This window comes from Oncorhynchus keta, chromosome 10 (assembly GCF_023373465.1).
Source record: "Oncorhynchus keta strain PuntledgeMale-10-30-2019 chromosome 10, Oket_V2, whole genome shotgun sequence".
NCBI classification, from domain to species: domain Eukaryota; kingdom Metazoa; phylum Chordata; class Actinopteri; order Salmoniformes; family Salmonidae; genus Oncorhynchus; species Oncorhynchus keta.
Window position 1 is genome coordinate 66744003 of NC_068430.1, and position 22739 is coordinate 66766741.

Consider the following 22739-nt stretch of genomic DNA (forward strand, 5'->3'; position numbering starts at 1 on the left):
AGGTACTGTAAACCAAGGTGAAAAGACAATCTCTCATAGTGAAGGATATTATCACGTTACTTTATTGTACTGTATCTTCATTTCTGTTTTGGCAACACCAGCGTCACAGCCGTTCTGCCAAAAACGATTTTTTTTCTTTCTCGGAAGCAATGTGACATTCAAAACGAAGTTTGACCAATGAGATGATGAAAAACGGAGTCCTTTTCCCCCCACCCACTACCCCAAAGCGTTGGACTGCAGCGTAATATACTGCAATGAAAATATAACGGCATGTAAATCTCAGATATACCAACATCCCCCACCGCAAGTTTACACCTTGTGAAACAAAATGTAAAGACTGATTTTTACTTCCCACCATCTACACATCATACCCATTTTCTTTATTCTCGTTTAGGTCAACTTTAATTATATACAGCGTCCATTTCTATTGCAGTTTTTCCTAGAACCATTTGTAATCTATTTATGATCATGTTTTTGCTTATTAGGATCATACAAAAAATTATTAAATTGTATTAAGAATTGTTAAATTACATATCAACTGGTTTCCAGGCATGCACACTCACACCTCAATCATAAATCAACTCTACTAGTTTGACATTGAAGTCTTTTTCTTCTTCTTTTTTTACTTTAATGAACACCAACTGTATTTTTAAACAAAAGCACAACAAAATGTTCCAGGGAAAGAGGGACAATTATTTTGATGATCTTCTCCGGTAAATGTTTTCTAAGCCACATCAAATTCTATATAGATATACTCGTTCAACAAGTCTGTGTAGATCTGTTATGAAACAATATTTTTACTTTGCAGTGGAATATCACCCACTTCAGTGTAATAATTATTGCAAACCACCAATTTAAGGCTTCAGAGTTCAATAGCAGTGTTAAGTAAATCCTATCATTTCAAAGTTCAAACTGGGCCAGTACATCATTACGTTTTTAAACTAAAGTTTCCTGGTGTTAACTGCACTAAAGGCCCAAGTAGTGTTGTTTTACTAATTCTTAAGAATAAATGAACGTTTTTCCTCAACGTTAAAATCACTGCATCTTAAAACAGATTTTTGAAAACAAGATGTAATTTTGTATATAATGTGGCAGATGAAGAAACCATTTAATTATGCATGTTTGTCATTGGCCATACTATACACAATTCTGTAACTTTACCGAGGGCTGATAATACAGGCTACAGAAGAGGGGGGTTGATGTGGGGAAGGTATGTATCAAATGCCAGAGTAGGATGATGGATGGAGGGGGAAGAGGGGCAGGTAAGGTAACGATGAACATCGCTATTCAGATTTGTGGAACGTCTTTGCAAGTATGCTTGCATTAAACAGTATACATGTAGTACCATGCTAGCGCTGCTCACCTTTTGTCCTAACCGTTATTAGAGATGGAGATCAGTGCCATGAGTTCATTTAACTACCGCCAACAAAACATCAAACGCTATATTATCCCCATTCTGCCCAGCTGTGCTCTCACCCAATCACAACACCTGTTGGGTATAAACCAGCAACTGCGAAACGCCGATGGCAGGAAAAAAGAAAATAATTTGTTTGTACAGAAAACAAACAAAGTGAACAGCAACACAGGATATATCATATAATTCATGCTTTTTTTTCTCCATAGAGTAGGAGCAGGTGATGAGAAAAATAAATTCACAGTTTTCAAACTACGATGCAAGGCTGTGTGTGTATGCAAGTGTTCATGTTTTGCGTGTCGTAACTGTATGGGAGTGTGAGTATGCACTCAGACTTGGTGTGCATCTCAAATGGAACCCTATAAAGTGCACTAACCAGGGCTTATTTGGCTCAAGTCAAAAATAGTGCACCAACGTAGAGAATGGAATACCATTTGGGATGCACCCTGGGATAGCCATTTCGCAAATCATATCTGGGAGTGTTAAACCCCATTAACCTAACTCATCTATCATCTTCCGATGGGCAGAATGGGGGTAACTACATTCCTTGTCAGACAAATGAATTTGCTTTGTTATTTATGTATAATAGTCTTTTCTTTTTCAACGCTTGGTTAAATTCTTGGCTTGTTTGTTGACGTCATCGTCGTTTGTATTTTTTCTTTTAGAGAAATTAAGCCTGCTTTGAGTATGCTCGCTCTCCGTCCATCTATGGACTGAGAAGGGGGGGCCGAGGCAGCTATGATGCAGGGAGGTCCGCGCTGGAAGGGGGGGGCTGGGTTGTTCAGACCGGGGGAGCTTTGCGCTTCAGTAGATACTGGTGAATGTCGTCGGCGTCGCGCTTGAGCCAGGCGGCATTCAGGAGAATGTTCTCGCAGCACTGCTGCACCGTGCGCTCAGCCGCCGGCGCTTGGTGGCTCTCGAAGAAACTCTGGAAGACACAAAATGGCTGCGTTTAGAATTAGAACAACAGAAGTTATTTAACCATTTTATTGAGCGAAACCACTATATTAAAAGACATGAACCAATGATGCTCACCTTCACTTCAACAGCCATTTTGTCAATGGCGAATCCATCCACAGAGAGCTGTGAAGAGGGGTGAAAATACAAGTGAGTTGGCTTAGGTCATTGGGCCAAAGGCAAAAGCTACCAGTCTTCCATAATACATTCATTCCTCTTATAATATATACAGAGCATTCAGAAAGTATTCAGACCGCTTGACTTTTCCACATTTGTTACGTTACAGCCTTATTCTAAAATGTATTAAATGCCCCCCTCAATCTATACACAATACCCCATAATGACAAAGCAAAAACAAGTTTAAAAATGAAAAACAGAAATATCACATTTACATACATGTTCATACCCTTTACTCAGTACTTGGTTAAAGCACCTTTGGCAGCGATTACATCCTCAAGTATGACGCTACAAGCTTGGCACACCTGTATTTTGGCACACCTGTATTCTCCCACTCCTCTCTGCAGATCCTCTTAAGCTCTGTCAGGTTGAATGGGGAGCGTTACTGGTACCAGGTTTCCTCCAGACGTGACGATTGGCATTCAGGCCAAATAGTTCAATCTTGGTTTCATCAGACCAGAGAGTCTTATTTCTCATGGTCGGAGAGTCCTAGGTGCCTTTTGGCAAACTCCAAGCAGCCCGTCACGTAGCTTTTACAGAGGAGTGGCTTTTACTGAGGAGTGGCTTCCGTCTGGCCACTCTACCACAAAGGCCTGATTGGTGGAGGGCTGCAGAGATGGTTGTCCTTCCCCAGATCTGTGCCGCGACAATCCTGTCACTGAGCTCCATGGACAATTCCTTCAACCTCATGGCTTGGTTTTTGCTCTGATATACAGTTGAAGTCAGACATTTACATACACTTAGGTTGGAGTCATTAAAACTCATTTTTCAACCAGTCCACAAATTTCTTGTTAACTTAACGCACCCATCCCGTTAGTGGGATCATTTTAGTCAACATCAGCTGAATTGCAGAGCGCCAAATTCAAATTAAATTACAAAAAATATTACATTTTCATGAAATCACAAGTGCAATATAGCAAAACACAGCGTAGCTTGTTGTTAATCCACCTGGCATGTGAGATTTCAAAAAAGCTTTTCGGCGAAAGCATACCAAGCGTTTATGTAAGGACATCTCTCTCAGCAGACAAAACATTACTAACAGCTAGCAGCAAAGTAGATTGGTCATGAAAGTCATAAAAGCAATAAAACGAATCGCTTACCTTTGATGATCTTCGGATATTTGCACTCATGAGACTCCCAGTTACACAATAAATTTTACTTTTGTTCCATAAAGATGATTTTTATTTCCAAAATACCTCCATTTGGTTGCCGCGTTATGTTCAGAATTCCATAGGCTCAAGAGGTCAAGACGGGGCAGGCGAAAATTCCAAATAGTATCCGTAAAGTTCATAGAAACATGTCAATAATTTTTAACATTTTTATAATCAATCCTCAGGTTGTTTTTACAATATATAATCGATAATATTTCAACCGGACTGTAGCTTCTTCAACAGGAGAGAGAGAAAATGTCTGCTCCACTCTGTTGGCGCATGCAAAACGCTGCTGGCACCCAGCCATCCAATGACGCGATGTGATATTTCTCGCTCATTTTTCAAAATAAAAGCCTGAAACTATGTCTAAAGACTGTTCACGCCATGTCAAAACCATTGGAAAAGGAATCTGGTTGATATCCCTTTAAATGGAGGGAAGGCATGCAATGGAACAGAGAGATTTCAGGAAAAACAGCACTTCCTGGTTGGATTTTCACAGACAATATTTTGACAGTTTTGGAAACTTTAGTGTTTTCTATCCTAATCTGACAATGATATGCATCTTCTAGATTCTGGGCCTGAGAAATAGGAAGTTTCATATGGGTACGTTTTTCATCCAAACATCAAAATACTGCCCCCTACACTCAAGAGGTTAACAAGAAACCTCCACAAGTCTGGTTCATTCTTGGGAGCAATTTCCAAACACCTGAAGGTACCACATTCATCTGTACAAACAATAGTAGGCAAGTATAAACATCATGGGACCACGCAGCTGTCATATCACTCAGGAAGGAGACACGTTCTGTCTCCAAGAGATGAACGTACTTGTGCGAAAAGTGCAAATCAATCCCAGAAGAGCAGCAAAGGACCTTGTGAAGATGCTGGAGGAAACCGGTACTAAAGTATTTATATCCACAGTAAAACGAGTCCTATACTGACATAACCTGAAAGGCCGCTCAGAAAGGAAGCCGCCACTGCTAACAAAACCGCCATAAAAAAGCCTGACTACGGTTTGCAACTGCACATGGGGACAAAGATCGTACATTTTGGAGAAATGTCCCCTGGTTTGATGAAACAAAAATATAACTGTTTGGTCATAATGACCATCATTATGTTTGGTGGAAAAGGGGGGAGGCTTGCAAGCTGAAGAACACCATCCCAACCGCGAAGCACGGGGGTGGCAGGATCATGTTGTGTTCACAAAATAGATGGCGTCATGAGGAATGGACAATGACCACAAGCATACTTCCAATGTGGCAAAATGGCTTAAGGACAACAAAGTCAAGGTATTAGAGTGGCCATCACAAAGCCCTGACCTCAATCCCATAGAAAATGTGTGGGCAGAACTGAAAAAGTGTGTGTGAGCAAGGAGGCCTACAAACCTGACTCAGTTACACCAGCTCTGTCAGGAGGAATGGGCCAAAATTCATCAAATTTATTGTGGTAAGCTTGTGGAAGGCTACCCGAAACGTTTGACCCAAGTTAAACAATTTAATGGCAATGCTACCAAATACTATTTGAGTGTATATAAACTTTTGACCCACTGGGAATATGATGAAATAAATAAAAGCTGAAATAAATCACTCTATTATTATTCTGATATTTCATTCTTAAAATGTAGAGGTGATCCTAACTGACCTAATACAGGGAATTTTTACTAGGATTAAAATGTCAGGAATTGTGAAAAACTGGCTATGGTATATATAAACTTCAGACTTCAACTGTTCACTGTCAACTGAATGACCTTCTATAGACAGGTGTGTGCCATTCCAAATCATGTCCAATCAATTGAATTTACCACAAGTGTACTCCAATCAAGTTGTAGAAACATCAAGGATGATCAATAGAAACAGGATGCACCTGAGCTCAATTTCTAGTCTCATAGCAAAGGGTCTGAATACTTATGTAAATAAGGTATTTCTGTTTGTTGTTCTTAATAAAATTAGCTTTGTCATTATAGGATAGTGTGTACATTGCTGAGGAATTGTTTTTATTTCATCCATTTTAGAATAAGGCTATAACGTAACAAAATGTGTTAAAAGTCAAGGGGTCTGAATACTCTCGAAATGCACTGTATACAGTGCCCTCTGAGGAGCTGAGGAAAATATGAGAATAAGAACAGTTAAACAATGCTTTGGAGAAAAATTGCTTAATGAACGGAGCCTTTACCTTGATGAGCCGTGATATGAGGAAGCCGCCCTGGTAGCGGTTGTGAAGCTCCTCCCAGTTGTCTTTGACAAACTTCCAGGCGGCTTTCCTTCCATGCTTACTGCTTCCGGCCACGCCCCCGATTACTGACACCGTGTCCTGAGGACGCACATCCTCCTGGGTAGGGGAGACAGAGGGGTCTGTTTTTGCCAATTTCCATTAATTCATCATGATCATCCTATAAGCAAACTCAAATGACCAAAACAACTAGGAGGCTACAATTACAAAGCTAATTAACACCAGTGTTAACAATTGCACCGGCTATATTCAAGAAAGAATACCATAAAAGCGAGACAAAAAGGACAAGGTGTAAATAGAACACCAGGTGTAAATAGAACAAAGTGTAAATACTAATGTTTCTAGGGATTTTTGTTTTGTCATTTATATTCTCCTGACAAAATAGCAGGCACAAGTAACACAATCCAGTTGCTAGGGCAAGAATGGTTGTGCACATACCGAGAGGGCAAAGGTGAGGACTTTCTGGATGAGGTCGGGGGCAGAGATAGCTCCCAGCACTCTCTCTATGCGGTTCTTCTCCTCCTGCATGTCAGCCTGCTTGTGAAGCTGAAGAGGATGGGAGAGATTAGGCCGCAATAATGTGAGAGAAAAATATATACATATTATACCTTTGTGACATTTATGTGACAAAATCAAATTATATCAATTGACTGTGATTAAATCTTTATCTGTCAGATTATTGGTGAGGCTTTAACGAGAGTCTAGGACATGGAACGAGCTGGTAATCCTGTTCATCTGACTGAGGAAATGTAATTGAAATCGTTCATGATGCAATATATGACTCATGATATTGAGGAGGCTGATCTCCAACCAGCTGTCCTGGCTGGGGTGTATTGTCTCGGAACCAAATGAGCAGAAACAGGGAGGGACTAATCTGAATTCATCCAATAAGAAATGCTTGGTTTCGTCGCAAAACATTTTGCTATGGTGTGAACTAGTGAATACACCATTAGCTAGTGTGACTTACCTTCAGCATTGTGTCCAACGTGGCACTGTCACCATGCTTCAGCACTGTTAAGTACACCTGGAGAGAAACAAAGACCATACACATGGGCATTCAATATGGTTTCATCACTTGATTTTACAAGCTTTTTAGGTCTTTGTCTCATCATAAACGGCATCTACTTCCAGTCATGATGGTACTAAATAACTATCATTAGCACTTAAATTATCTACAAATGAGAAGTCACTGTTTGAAAGTAGAATCAATAACATGACTACAGGCCCATTGTTGAAATGTTGAACACAATTGATTGAAATTAATGGACAGGTGAAAGCAGTACTGAAGAAGTGTCACCTAGCCAACCAGAGGCCTAGGTGGAGACGTTATCAAATTGCTGACCAATCAAATCCTTTAAACATTCAAAGTCATCAAGAGCCTAGGGTTAGAGGGCAAAGGTTAGTTTGGAATGGGGCCTTTGTTTACGTAACTACATGTTAAGAATACGTGTGTGTTTCTATGAATAAGTGTGTGTGTGTGTGGCGGGGGGGGCAGAACAGCTTACTGGGCTCCTGAGGTCTGCAGAGAGGATCTGCTTGCCTTCCACATGGTCTTTGAATCTCCGCCGGGCCTCCTCCAGCGTGGGCTTGTGTCCCGCCTTCCCCAGCTTCCCCAGAACCAGGCCCCTCAGCAGGGCATCCAGGTGACCTGTGGGGGGGAGAGAATAGAAGAACCAGGGGCCAGAGAACAGAAGGTGAAAGGAAAAAAAGCGCCAGTCAGTCTCAAACATGTTAAAAACAAGCGCTTTGATACACTGAACTTCATCCAAAAGGACAGAATTTATCTACTGCTTGGCAATCCAGGAGCCAGTAAATCCATACGTCACCAGCTCTGGGCTGATACCCCTACTACAGAAAACACTTGCCTAATTCCAAACCTGACCCTTAGCCCCTAACCCCTAGGCACTTGAGCAGATCTGAAAGGATCGTATAGGTGTCAGCAATTTACATTTACATTTAAGTCATTTAGCAGACGCTCTTATCCAGAGCATGTAACAGAAAAGAAATCACACCAGTGCAACATAGATTGATTACCATCTCTTACACCTATCCAACACATTCAGAGCGACATAAAGTGACTTGGGGCTTAAGGCTGAGGATCGACACCGGAATGACTTGGCAGCTCAGTTCTTAGCTCTTACCACCGGCCCCAGGGGGCTCACCTTCGCCCTGCTTGCATTCCCAGCCCAGCTTGAGGCCGATGGGAGTGAACAGGTCCCGGATGAACTCCTGGATCTCCTCGTGGAAGTCGGTGTGGGAGAGGAGGGAGGAGAGCACGCCCAGGTTGCAGCTCAGGTCGCTCCACACCGTGTAGTTGGGCTCGTTGACAAAGGCCTCCATCAGCTTCAGCACCTCCACCGTGCTGATCATCCCAGCGCGCGACTGTTGAAGATGATTAATAGGATGAACATGGGGGACAAGAAGAGAAGGAATGGGGGGATGGAGGTAGAAGGAGAATAGAAGAGGAAAATGAAGGAGCGGTAAAAGAGGAATAGAAGAGGAAAATGAAGGAGCGGTAAAAGGGGAATAGAAGAGGAAAATGAAGGAGCGGTAAAAGAGGAATAGAAGAGGAAAATGAAGGAGCGGTAAAAGAGGAATAGAAGAGGAAAATGAAGGAGCGGTAAAAGAGGAATAGAAGATGAAAATGAAGGAGCGGTAAAAGAGGAATAGAAGAGGAAAATGAAGGAGCGGTAAAAGAGGAATGGAAGAGGAAAATGAAGGAGCGGTAAAAGAGGAATGGAAGAGGAAAATGAAGGAGCGGTAAAAGAGGAATAGAAGAGAAGGAATATGAATAATGAAGGGAAGAGGTGAAAGAGGAATAGATGAGAAGGAATATGAAGAATGAGGGGAAGAGGTAAAAGAGGAATAGAAGTAGTAAGAGCAGGGGAAAAGTTAGTAAGAGTCACAGTATTGTGATGTTATGTACAGTTTTTGTAATTGAGCCCTGAATGGATGGGACAAAGCTTTTGAGGAATAGGATAAAGCAAGAAAACAAGTTGATTAGATTACACATTGTTTATCTAACGTCTACAGTAAACATCTTCATTAGAGGCTTTGGTGAGAAAAAGGCCAAAGAATCCATGCTTAACAATTCACATGACATATCTTAGTCGACGAGCTTAATTCTCATGAGTACTGAGGGAGAAAGGAGAAGTATCGTTACCCAATCATAAGTTACGTTTACATGGCCACAAAACACACAACAATAACATGTACAGGTATCTGCCAAAATTATGTAAACACGAGTAAATGAGGGATACAAAGTATATCGAAAGCAGGTGCTTCCACACAGTAGTGATGTGAGGGTTGACTCAGAAGCCGCAGACCCCGCGGGTTGTTCCGTGGGGCGGGTTTAGGCTCATTAAATATTATATAGATGAAGGGCAGGTTGAATAAAGAGAAAATACATACATTTTTAATTTATATATCTATAGGCTACATTGAGGTTTTTCTTTCATTATATTTAGGCCATCTGGCATTTGTATGTAAGCCTATAAGCTTTTGGGCCGAACTGTACACGCACCAAATAGCCTACATGCCAATCACCAAATACTTTTGGAAACAGACAGAAAAAGTGAATGTCGATCCACTGAGGGAAAAAAGGAAAATGTAAGAGAAATGCTGCAAAATGGAGGTGAAAATAAAGAAAAGGGAAGCCCAGAAAAGTGATGTTTGGGGCACTATACATATTCGACAGTCAACACAGGGAACTTTAGCCTATTGTTCAGGTTAATTAAATGGAAACTGAAATGTGGACACTGACTGTAGGTCTATAACCTCTCACATAGCCTTATTATAAACTCCTGCAGAATTAAGCATTTCTTGCAGCACCAAATGTACATTTTGAAATATGTGGAGAAATATGATTTCTTTCAGCATCTTGAGAGAATGCGATTGCAGTTAGGGTAACATCTGTCGATGTGCTCTCTTAAATCAGCATCATAAAAGCTGATCATATTTCCTACCACGTAAAATATGCATCCAAGCCGAACTGAAAATTTATCAGAAACATGTTGGGTCGTTTTCATAGCTTTCTACTTCCTTTACAACCGGTTAAAACGACAGAGAGCTTGGGTGCCATGTGCAAAAAGATGATTGAGATAACTGGCTTTAAAGTTCCAAACCTTCACTGGTTTGAATGGTGTTCATTTTTTATCTTGTATTCTTCTGAACTTATCAACATGAATTGGGGTATTTAGAGTACTATATAGGTAGAGACCATTGAACAAAATAAGTCAATAACTAGATTTTGACAAAAATGTAGATAGAACCTTATTAGGGCTGAACCCATTTAGCCGACATGGTCGATAGTTCGGTCGATAGGCTGTGGATTGATCGACCAAGATTTTTTGTACTCAAGCAGTCCCACACAAACACATTTTTTAAATGGCACATGAGAAACCTGTCTGATTCACGCCTCTGAGTGGACTAATCCATTGTGGAGGCCGCGGGGATGGCACACTAGTACATTTACCTTTAATTCCCATCATTTCTAATCTACAATGTTTGGCTAGTTATTTCTGTTAATGCATTCAATACATTATTATTACAGTCTTAACGTTCTCATTCTAGGAGTGGGTATGTTTGCAGAGCGCACAACGTAGGCTACACTTCAGAAAAAAAGTTTTGGTATATTTCATTCCATTTACAAGTTGTCAATGTATTCATTGTCCTTTGTTTGAAGCGCTACTGTAAATTTTGAGTAAGGACACGCACCTGATTATGCATAGAAGTAGGACTAACTGTATCCTTATAAGTGATCTGATACCATTTCTGATTGTCTTAACTCACCATTCCTGTGGAGCTTCTCAAAGTAATTTCTTTGCCTCAAACAGCAAGTAAACAATATTTTCCTTAACGTAACTATTTGAACAATCTTTCCAGCTCTCTCCCTTTCGATTATCCTACCACTCATCATGAAAGGGGAAAGAAAGTAAAGCTTAGATCCAGTGGAAACGTCATAAAATATGCCTTCCTGATTACTTCTTAGCCCTTGCGCAAATAGCCTACAGCTGTGTGTCTGGAGCTTACTGGTGCAGGAAACTGAGGGCCCAGAATATTTTACACAATGTTGCAAGCACCAGCTTCCGGCTGGACCAAGTTCATACAATGTTTCAAGTTCCTTTGCAGACAGGCAAAGCCAATGTGATTTATAGGATTTTTTAAAATATATATTTTTTTAATCAGGATATTTTCTACCTGCAGGTTGCAATATACATTTTTGGGCTTTATGTAGGCTATTTTTACATATTGGCAATAGAAGTTACTTTTAGAATTGTATCATTTAGATTAAAATGTGCATATGAAAATCACAGGGACAACCTGAGGCCCAGGCTCTCGAAATAGCCTTCCAAAATGTCAGATTTATATATATTTTTCAATCAGAAACGCATCTAAATAAAGCTAAAATAAATCCTACACCCCTGTCAAAAAAAAAACTTTCCGCCAGTCTGACTGTAACCTACAGTACAGCGCATTTCCTATATTTGCGGATTAGGGTCCGGCCCATGGCCTCCTTTTTTAATAAATATAGTCAGTCGTGTGCAGTTGCGGATGATCCACACACCACTACCACAGATGTGGTTCCTGAGTTAATTAAGCAATTAATTATCATGATTAGGGTCATGTATAAAAATGCTGGGCAGAGAATTATTTTGGCTACCACAGCTATAGACAGGTTGGTGAAAATGACATACGTGCGTCGATGCTAAACAACCAATCCAACTACGCCCCCATAGGATGACAATGCCCACAGCCACAGGGAATAAGTAGTCACTGAAAGTTTTCATACTCATCAAACCAATGTAAACCAGGGCTGTCCAACCCTGTTCCTGGAGAGCTACAGTCCTGCAAGTTAATCTAGCCAACCTGATTCTAATAATTAGGTGGTTGATCAAATTAATCAGGTTAGATACAACTGGGGTTGGAGCGAAAACCTACACTGTTCTGGCTAGTGGTGGCCCAAGAACAGGGTTGGGGAACTGACGTAAACCGCATGACATGGCTGTCTGTCACCAGATCTCAAACCAATTGCACACTTACGGGAGATTCCGGAATGGCACCTGAGACAGTGTTTTCCCACGACCATGAACAAAACACCAAATTATGGAATTTCTCATGGAAGAACGGGTTCGCACCCTCCAAGAGAGTTCCAGAAACTTGCAGAAGCCATACCAAGGTGTATTGAAGCTGTTCTGGCTAGTGGTGGCCCAACGCCCTATTAAGACATTTGTTCTTTTTTACTTAACACATATTTTTCTTAAAACGGCATGGTTGGTTAAGGGCTTTTATGTAAGCATTTCACTGTGGCGCATGTGACAAATAAAATTTGATATGACACTTTATGTTGGGGTTTCCTGCACAATTACAACATTGAGCGGCTAGAGTATATTTTAGGGGAAGCTTTGACCCTGGGCTTCCTCAAAAATGATCTGGTTATACACTAAAGGGTGTGTTTCTTTGCTACTGTAGCGCTAGGCTAGACAGATGGGGCCTTGCTATATGGAAGAGGAAAGAAGGGTTGTGGCAGAAAGGATGGAGAAAAAAAAAAAGTGACTTTCAAGCCATTCCCTGAATATGATTGTTACAGGAACTGACCCTTTCCCTGTCCATGACTGACTGTATATACAAGCACCATCACCATACATATCCAATTTATTATTGAGCTTTAGCGTCGAGCTAAAGGGCATGTTGGTGTAGTGTTGACGGTAGTCTGTGCCACTCACCAGGGAGAAGAGGTCGTTCTGCAGGCCCAGACGGTCGACAGGCAGCAGGGTGAGGTCTCTAATACCAGGCAGCAGGCCCTCCAACATGGCCGAGCTGTACTGGATCCTGTAGAAGCCCACTGTTCCTGGGTTGATCTATAGGGGGAGGAGGAGGACAGTTGAACAGCGGCCAAAGACTATAGCCTTGTTGCCAATCTGTTTTCTTCCACTACTTGTCAGCATCATGCCAAACCATTTGCGGTTCCAAACTTGTTAGCTAAAGCGGAAAATAAATCTGCCTAACAAGCAAGTGTGGAAGAAAGCCTTTATATGCCTTGATCAACTCCGTACATAGAGCAGTCTCTGTTCTGAATGGCACACTCATAGTTTCACTCTCCCTACCACAGCCTTGGGCAGTGCTTCCCAACCCTTTTCAGTCACTGTACTGCCAATTGAAATTCGCTCTGCCCAGAGTACCCCTGAAGTATCCCCTGCATTTTAGCAGTAGGCCTATGGTCTCATGAGTCTTATCAAGTACCCCTGTGGATAGGCCAAGTACCCCTAGGGGTCCTAGTTCCCCTGATTGGGAACCACTGGCCTTGTGGATCCTCTTTAGCATTGATAACTAGATAGGGACTAGCCAGGCTATGATCCCACTCAAGCAACCACTAGTCCCAATCAAGTGGTTATTCTTTAATGGTTCTCAGTTCCTCAAACTTACTTTGACATTAATGATGTCCTTTCAGTGAACGGCAATTTATATGGTCCATTCACAAATCCTGACCCTCTAGTGACCCCTTCAATATCCATCTGTGTGACCTTTTGACCCCTTTCAAAGACCTTCAAGGGTCACCGTTTCCTTAACTTCTCGTCCACCCTTTTGGTCGGGTGATTGGTTTACTGAACTCCCAATGATCTCCCACCCGTTAGTAAACACGAAACAGACTCAGAATCATGAATGTTACGGCCCATTCACAAACGTTTATAATTCTCCAAGCAAGCAGACCTTCAAGGTCATCAGCATTCTTGTATCCATTACGCTTTTATTAGACAGATTTCTATTTCCCTAAACATGCAACTCTGTGTAAGGGTTATAGTACAGATTGTAAGGCCTCAGGGCTTGGTTTTCAACTCAATTCTATATTAGACAGCTGTAATAGGTGGAATTTTGTTGTCATCACCTTGACCCACTGGTCAGGGCTGATGTTGTTGATCGTGATGGTGGTCTCTGGGCTGTCCAGCAGCACCTTGAGCTTGGTACAGCCGGGGTCCTCACCCGTACAGATACTGATTGGTACCATCCAGTTAGGGCAGTCCTCACCTGGTGGATGATTGACACAAGCAAGACCCAATGAGATGGAGCAAAGTAGGAACTTTGTCTCATGTAGCTAATAAGTGACAAGTAGTGAACCAGCGATTTGTACTTTGCTTTTTTGTGTGTTGATTTATTGGAAAATATTATCTTACCATTATGTGGTCCACTGGCACAGAATTTCTTCTGAGATATCTTGAGGATGCGATCATCCCCTTGCTACAAAAACAAAAAGTATTTGATTTAATACACAAACTGCTATATCCACAACACAGAGATCTCCTTTCACAGGATATAAAACAGTAAATTCATATTGTCCAAAGACAATTTCCATTGTGGTCTATTTACCTGCTCCTGGTCCACTACGATTATAGGGAAGCCCATCTGCTTAGTCCAGGAACTCATCACCAGGGCGATGGGTTTCCCGCTAGCCTGTTCCAGACAGTCCCATAGGTCCTCTGGGAGAGGTGGTGGGGAGAGAGTTGGTCACCAACCAATTACAACGCTCAAATAATAATCTTGTTATAATGGACCAGACATGTCCATTATAAATTCATGAGAAATTATAGGAGACTTGACAGTGTTACCTGTTGCTGCATTTCTATGTTGGAACTTCAACAGATAGGAATGCATTCCTTTCCTGAAATCCTAGAGACAGAACAAACAAATAGGTTTGGCATTTTTCTTTTGTAGAGATGAAAATATACAAATACTTACCAGAGACACTTGTTCACACAATACCCTTTTAGCTAGTATATGAAAGAGAGCTAGACCAATTAGTGGACAACATGGCAGTATGCCTGGGCAGCAGCTCCTCACCTTGTCTCCTATGTAGTTGTGCAGCATACGGATCACAGACGCTCCTTTGCTGTAGGATATTGCATCAAAGATTTCATCCACCTCCGACGGGTGGCCCACGTTCACCTGCAGCCCAGGGGATCAGTCAGTTCATGCTTTCAAAACGCAGTACGAGGGTCGCTTTCATCTGATAGAGATACCTCACGTACATTCAAATCTACTGGAAAACTTTGGTCCAGTACACACACAGAATCTTACAAATTTAAAGCCAACACACCTCGATGGGATGACTGTTGTCCAGCGCATCCAGGTCCAGGGCACGGGTGTAGTCGGCAGACACAAACTGTGTCCAGATGTCGTAGTCAGGGAAGCAGTGGTCCACACAGAGGTACTCGATCCATGATGCGAAGCCCTCGTTAAGCCACAGATGGGTCCACCATTCCTACAAGGCAAGGGGCAATCATATTGACTAAATCCAATTCAGGACAACAATGTATACCCCACTGCAATTGAAGAATGTTGTTCATATAATTTAATCTTCAATAATGTAATGTCCTTCTGTCATTGATCAGGAGACTGCTTTTAGTTTCTACATAAGCAGTAAAGAGCGCAGTGGTCGTTTACCATGGTGACCAGGTTCCCGAACCACTGGTGAGCTAGCTCGTGTCCCACCACCAGGGCCACCCACTGCCGTGAGGACGAGCAAGAGTTCTTCGGGTCAATCAGCAGCGCTGTCTCCCTGGGAAACGAGGTCAAACAGCAAGGTCAACTCGAAGAAAAACAAGCGCAAAAGCAATTCATTTCACACTGCCCCTAGTGGTAGCATGCATTAACACAAAAATACATTGAATATAAAATCACATACATTTCCCGCTAGTGGTAATCAAATAATCTTTTTGTAGAATAACATGACTGGCAGGTGAACTGTGCATCCTCTCATTAGTTGCAAATTTAGCAACATTACTTTAGATTTACCTGTAGGTAACAAGGCCCCAGTTTTCCATGGCACCTGGGGGGGGGCAGCACCAAGCGTGTTAGATCTTGACTATAATTCCTATTTTTCATCACAATATAATAATTGAAATAGAGTCATATGAATTGTACTTACCAGCAGCAAAGTCAGCGATCGCTATTAGATCAATTTTAGGCAATGGGTAAGGAACATTGAAGTAGTCGTTGTAGAAAGGTAAGGTCTTTACAGCAACCTGTGAGAAACATGGATAGAAAAAACTAGATATAATTTCCATTTTACACTTGACGACAATAGATAGTTGCTGCTAGCACAACAGTCATTCATCAATATAACAAACAGTCATAGTGATACATGACTAAATGTTTTGTACTGGTCTAACCATTATCCAAGTTTAAAAGAAGTAAAAACAACTCACCTCTAGTGCAAATTTCCCTTGTTCCGCCTTTCCGGTAGGTGTGTAGACGCGTACGGTCACGCCGTCCGACGATTGGCCTTCTACAAAGTCGTATTCGCCGATGACGAACGCTACAAGGTATGTGGACATAATGGGGGTGGTGGCGAACTTCACTTCCAAAAGGCTGTCATCTTCTGGATGTGGCTTTCGATCGATGACATTCTGTGTCATTGAGGACAAGGGCATATTAGTACGGACAGAAAATGTAATCAGTAAGTCATAGGGTCCGCAATGCTTTTGAAGAATGAGCTCATAGCCTTTAACAGTCCACAGGGCAGACATCTTGGAAAAACATACTAATTCAGTTGCATTTTGAATGCCAGCAGACTTACTCTTGTAGCTAGATGGGGAGGAAATGCAGTGACCCAACAAGACCGCCTTATGTTACATAAGCCAATGTTAGCAGAGCGCAACAACAGAGTAGTGAAATGTGACTCAAGCTGTTTGGCGTCCCCAGGCAGAAGAGTTAGTGTGACACGTACCATATTTGACAAGGCTACTCGGTCCTTGGGAACTATCAGAGAGATGTCAAAGGTGGCTTTGATAGCTGGCTCGTCCCAACAGGGGAAGGCCCGGCGAGCGTCCGTGGCCTGAGGAGAGAATAGAGGATAGAGGAGAAAAGACCATGGGAGGTTAAGCAAAACAGAGTGGACAACACGTTTCACAGCGTTTTAGGTCAGGCAAACATCCTGGAGGGTGGCAGAGGGCTGCTTTATAATAAAGCTCCTCCAATGACCTCTAGTGAAAAATGAAAATAAACAACATGCCGTATATAGCAGCTGGACATGTCATTCCCCCCCACATTTTTTCTAAAGATAAGAGATGAAAGTTGAATTATGAAGAATCTCCAACAATGGTTGCTAAAACATTCAGCCTATAGCCAGGGTGTGACAGTCCTCAAACATTGGGGTCAAATGGCAGTCACATTCCTTTTACACTATTTCAACATGGGTTAAGCAATCAACTCTGCTGCCTAGAGAAACTGTCCTCTTTATGGCAACAGAAGTAATGCAGGACAGGAGGAGGGCCTAGTTACTGTACCTCGAACTGTGTGACAGCAGCATAGCGGATTTCTCCTGCAGGAGTTGCATATTTACTTCTGTAGAAACCTTTCATTTTGTCATTCAGCTCCCCAACAAAGTCAATCTTCAATGTACCAGATCCTGGGAAACAGGTGCAAAAAAAAACAGCATGTGTTTATTCAGCCTTTACGACAACAAGAGGTTTGTTTTTGTCAACTACAAACGAAAAGACATGGCATGGTGTCAAACACCAGGAAGAATAATTAATGGCAGAGTGTGGAGGGTTCATTAGAACCCTAAAAAGCCCTGTAGCCATTCTGGTTAACGGCGAGTCCTTCAACTTACCTTTCTGTAGCGCACTAGGGAATGACAGAGTGACTTTCTCATCCTCATTTTGATAGTTGAATCCTGTAGCGTTAATTTCTAAAGAGAAGGGAAAAAATGCAAGGCTGATATTCGCTGCCATAACACACAAAAATAATATACAAACGTGCCTAACAAGCCTGGAAAGCAGGTCTAATCAGGAAATAGAATACATTGAATATATAAAATATATAATAGTTTGTCTATATTTAAGACAACGGTGAAAAAAGCTATTGACAGAATCTCACCCTCACCTTCCCCTCCCTCTGGTACAAAGGATGCTGTGATGATGTCGATGTCAGCACAGTTCATCACAATCTGATTAGTTGCCAGGTTAACCTGGAAAAACGACAGAAACACAACTACTAAGTAAAATCGGGGACTAGCAGACCCTTGTATAAATACCTGGGATGACAAAAGAACGCCATATTTTAATTTGTGTAAAAAACACACATATATTCATTCTAGAGTCCCTCAACGATAATACTCCCTCAGTATATTACTTTTAAACTAGGATCTTTTTTGTTTTTCCTGCCATAAGCAAATCCACTATAAGGGTAAATCTAATCTGTTGTGTGTCAGACAGCAGCGATAGGGATCAAACAACTTACTGTAGGCCAAGCAGGCTAAACCTACAGTGGCTCAGTGTCACCGTGAAAACATTGTGGCTTGTCAGGGAGATTGGAACGGGAGCAAAAGATGGTTTGGAGAGAGGGAAAGAAAGAGACATCCTGTAGGGTTTCTGACTAGAATGCAATGTGATAGCGGTCGACGTCCGACTTATTGAGGGCGGAACCAAGCAGCACACTCAGATGCAGCTTTGAGAGAGTAGGCTAGTCCCATTTATTGACGGTTGGGTGCTGCCGTAGTTTATTTTGATACTCAAATCGAGAGCTGGGAGGTTGTAACCGAGAAGGCAGGGATGTAATTATAGAGCGTGCTCGGTGATGGCACGGTGCCACGTCGCTATGCGTCTCGTTGGCCATTGTGCGGTTATCTGACAACTTCTAAATCATGTTCTGGCTTTGTCATTAACTTGGCTAATGAAATTATAGCATGTGCATGCAAATAACAACCATGCAACTGACAACACAGCTCATGTATTGCAGTTGAAATTGCCCTACTTGACAGCTATTTGTCACTTAAACGCTAAGAGTAGCCTAATCTTTCATGTAGCCTAATTTCCTTGGAAAATGCTGTTCACCAACTACGTAATACAATGTGCCATCCTCCTATGGATAGGCTACCAAACATAGATCAGTGGCACATAGATAACCATACAGTAATCTCTTAGATTTAGACAATGTGTGTGTGGAAAGTACTAAAATAGTTTAGCCCAGCAGCCAGTGTTATGTCCACATGATGACTAGTAACTTGTGTTCCTCGCCTGTGTTCTGAGATGAAGATGGTGTATGCAAACATCCGAGGGCAATATACGCACCATATTTGGCACCATATTTGGCACCAAATATGACACCCATTAGAAACGAATTAAATGAAGCAAGTCTAATACACATGTTGTGTAGTATTAGGGATGGGCAGTTAACATATATGTCAACAGATCGCAACAATGCCTAATTTATCATAAACATTACAGATAAATCCTAATTGCCCCACACAGACAAAGTATACAAAACATTAAGAACACCTTTCTAATATTGACTTAAACCCCCTCCTTTTGCCCTCAGAACAGGACTATTTCGTCAGGGAATGGATTCTACAAGGTGTCAAAAGAGTTCCACAGGGATGCTGACCCATGCTGACCCAATGCTTCCTACGGTTGTGTCAAGTTGGCTGGATGTCCTTTGGGTGCTGGGCTATTATTGATACACACGGGAAACGGTTGGGCATGAAAAACACAGCAGTGTTGCAGTTCAACACAAACCGGTGCGCCTGGCATATTTTGTCTTGCCTATTCACAATCTGAAAGGCACACATACACAATCCATGCCTCAAGGCTTAAAAATCCTTCTTTAACATGTCTCCTCCCCTTCATCTTCTACACCGATTGCAGTTGATTTAACAAGTGACATCAATAAGGAATAACAGCTTTCCCCTGGTCAGTCTAGGTGAATCCAGCGGAAAATAGGCTGGAGACAATTATTTCCAAACTGCTGTTCGTTGTTGAAACACATTTTCCTACTTCAACCAATCCATTTATAATTTGTAAAAACTGTCATCATCATTTGGCAAGGAATGTAGTTTGTGTATCCCATCAGTTAGATACATTTTTATAGGCATTTATTTATGTAGGCCTAACAGGAGCTTGTGATGCACACTCAGCACGCCTGTGTGTAGGGAGCAGTCAGAACGCAATTGAGTGAATGAGACATGGAGGGGTAAGGGAATTTTGGGAGAGAAACGGTGTGATGTTTGGCTTGCTTTCTTTTTTGTTGTGTCCCGAAAGTCAAAAGTTGTCTTTAAGACAAAATGTTCGGGTAGCCCAGGCACATTCCACCAAATAGTTAAGTATATTTAAATAATAATAATAATAATAATCTATGGTTAAAGAGCGACCTTTGACATCCGTATCTAGTAATTGGTTAACACACCATCAACATACCAACAGGCAATGATTATGAATCATTTAGCTAAATTTGTCGTGCATATATCATCAAACAAGATGAGTTCTGGATGTTACACGTCACGGGTGTTGTGAATGTCTAGTGTTTTGTCATTTCATGGTCTGCTAGCAACACGCTTGCAAAATAGGTTATAACAGAGGCGGAAGCTGGGCAGTCTTCTCTAGTAGGAAGACATTTGCTAGCTATGATTTAGCAAACATTAGCTTAGTTAGCAAGGTAGCACTAGCGCGCATGCTAACTGGGTGCGCTGGCATGCAACTAACGTTAGCATTTAAGCTAAATCCACATCTTTGCATTGACGTTGATCATACTATACATTAATTTCAAGTGAGATGTAGTAGTGACTATTAGCCAGTTAACGATTTGCAAAACTGACAGCGAGTTAACGTTAATGTGCCTACCTACCTAACTAACTAGTATTAACAGTTAACTAGCGAATGATGGTTCGGCTAGGTAACTAGTTACTCTGGACAGTACCATTCAGGGCATGTAAAAGTGCTAATTTATTTTCAACCTAGCTAAAGTGAGCTAGGCTAGCTGTTTGCCACCACTATCATGGGCTAGTAGATAACGTTAGTTAAGGAGTTTGCTAGCTAACGTTAGACGACTAGCTAGTTAGCATTTTGCCGTTCGCCATTCGAACGTTGTAAATTAGGCAAAATAGATTACACAGGGGAGTCCCCGACATGCTCAAAGTACTATACAAATTCTTTCAATTACTTCACCTACCTTCACAATAGCCTCTAGCTTGCCCTCGAAAGTGAAGTCGATGAGGTCGGGCTTCAAGCACAACCCGTAGTTGACCGGGTAGACGTCAGTGGGCAACCTTACGAAGGGCCTCCTTTCAGGCATGGTGTCTGTATTTTGTCTGGTAGCGCTAGCGAAGACGGTGCTGCTGTGTATTACTCTGAATTTGATAGTTCTGAAGTCCTGCAAAATGGGATTCGACAACAAAACTGGATCTTGGGGAATGACTCGTTTTACGAATGACAGCGAAACCCGACGGCCGAGAACCAGCAACATAAAATCCTTAGCTAGAAATGTTGCCAGCTAGAGTCCTCCCCTCTCACTTCAAATCCACCGAAACAACGTGTGTAGGAGCGCAGTATGACGAGGAAACAGCGTCATCGCGTTGAAGCGGAGGACCACTGAAACAAGGGGGTGTATTCAACATTTTTGGTTTTTAATTTGTTTGTTTGTCAATTGCTGTCACTTTTTTTTCTCCAAAAATATAGCTATATGTTATGTCAAATATTTGACATAAATCATAATTGATAATTATATGCTTTCTGTTTGTGCCATTCCTTATTGGTAGTAGTAGTAGATAGTAGCATAAATAACAACAATGAATGAAATAATCTGCACTCTCTGAAAATAAGTAAGAATTTGCATCAACAACAGGTTGTTTACCTTGTTATGTTGTGAACGTTTTTATGGTTGCCTAGTAGTGAGTGTGTGTAAATCACTTATGGAAACCAGTAGCTTAGCTACTCACATGGCTCATGTAGGTCATTGCAGACATCTCTCTATCAACTATGTTGTTTGCTTAAGAATCCTACTGCTGCCAAGAAGACGTGCACAGCCATTGCAGGTGTTCGAAGTAGCTGCTGCTCAAGTCTTCAGAACATGTCATGAAAAAGCAACCAATTTAAGAGACAATTCCATCATCTAAACGCATGTAACTCTTTATTATCTGTGTCCAACGGCTAAGCAACTGGTACTGTAGCCTGCATCCATAAGAGACAATTTATGCTTGATCCAAAAATGTGGTCGGATGTGTATGGATGGTGTGATGCAGTTGCGAAGCCAAGCATAAATTGGCTCTCACCATAAATGCTGCATGGCCTATGCAGACGTTGGAATGACCATGTTGCACAGAAGGTTAAATGTTGGGCCACACCTTGTAGACAAATTTTAGATTGTTGGTCTTCTGATCTATACATCTTTGATCTATAAACCAACAATAACTGAAAGCAGATTCTCAAGATAAAAAACATCTAAATAGTAATAGTTTATTCTAAAATGCAGAGCAAGGTGGAATAGCCAAAGTGACCCCCAAAACGTTTCAAGAAGAATCGTAACAATGCGCAGCACAGCACAGGTTTATTGTTCTTGAACACACCTCAAACTGAGTCTGACAGCAAATATGGCGACGTCCATGGGAAGGGCATTAATACCTCTGGATCGGATGAGATTCAGCAATTTGAAGGTATTATTTTAGAGAATTTTGATTACATTAGCTATAAATGACACATAATTCATTGAAATATTGACTGCTCAGCCCCAGAAAATGCCACGGAAAGCTGTAGGTTTATAATCAGCAGTGGCTAGCTAAGTTAACCTAGCTCAACCCAGCAAGCAGATCTTTCTGGAAGGCAACTCAACTGAGTTTTAAACCAGTTTAACTACCTAGCTAGTCTATACTCATGAATCAATCACCGTAGCCAACCTAAAATACATGTAACTTAATAAGATGTCATAATTGCATTTTATAACAGTTTACTTCAGTCTCTTTGACTAGCATTTTTTGTATTTATTTCCCAAACCAAGTTGTTTGTTCAATTAAATGCATAAACGAAAATGTACTCGAATGTGCCATCATA

General features: G+C 41.5%; 1 protein-coding gene across 4 annotated transcripts; it reads right to left on the reverse strand.

Annotated features, from left to right (window-relative positions):
• Nucleotides 1-39: 39 nt before the first annotated feature.
• LOC118389272 (puromycin-sensitive aminopeptidase) lies at nucleotides 40-21272 on the reverse strand. 4 transcript variants are annotated; one of them, XM_052527734.1, is made up of 23 exons: nucleotides 20866-21272; nucleotides 17806-17890; nucleotides 17534-17611; nucleotides 17208-17329; nucleotides 16649-16756; nucleotides 16128-16328; nucleotides 15848-15944; nucleotides 15715-15748; nucleotides 15364-15478; nucleotides 15017-15181; nucleotides 14761-14865; nucleotides 14529-14589; nucleotides 14290-14399; nucleotides 14097-14160; nucleotides 13811-13950; nucleotides 12651-12785; nucleotides 8088-8307; nucleotides 7431-7573; nucleotides 6893-6949; nucleotides 6364-6471; nucleotides 5869-6024; nucleotides 2450-2497; nucleotides 40-2342 (listed from the first exon to the last, which is right to left on the reverse strand). In XM_052527734.1, exons 1-23 carry the CDS (start codon nucleotides 21157-21159, stop codon nucleotides 2196-2198), a joined length of 2793 nt encoding a protein of 930 aa, XP_052383694.1. In that variant the 5' UTR covers nucleotides 21160-21272; the 3' UTR covers nucleotides 40-2195. The 4 variants fall into 4 exon arrangements, with proteins under 4 accessions (XP_052383694.1, XP_052383692.1, XP_052383693.1 ...); XM_052527732.1 differs by having other exon boundaries at nucleotides 8067-8307; XM_052527733.1 differs by having other exon boundaries at nucleotides 17800-17890.
• Between the last annotated feature and the right edge of the window lie 1467 nt (nucleotides 21273-22739).

Bases quoted from the DNA above. Each gene is read 5' to 3' on its own strand.
- LOC118389272 (XM_052527731.1), bottom strand. From the start codon at position 21,159: ATGTTGCTGGTTCTCGGCCGTCGGGTTTCGCTGTCATTCGTAAAACGA. The intron at 15,945-16,127 runs GTGAGTTGTTTT...TGTTTCTCACAG, and splicing joins AAGGGAAATTTGCACTAGAG to GTTGCTGTAAAGACCTTACC. The intron at 13,951-14,096 runs GTAAGATAATAT...ATCATCCACCAG, and splicing joins TGCCAGTGGACCACATAATG to GTGAGGACTGCCCTAACTGG.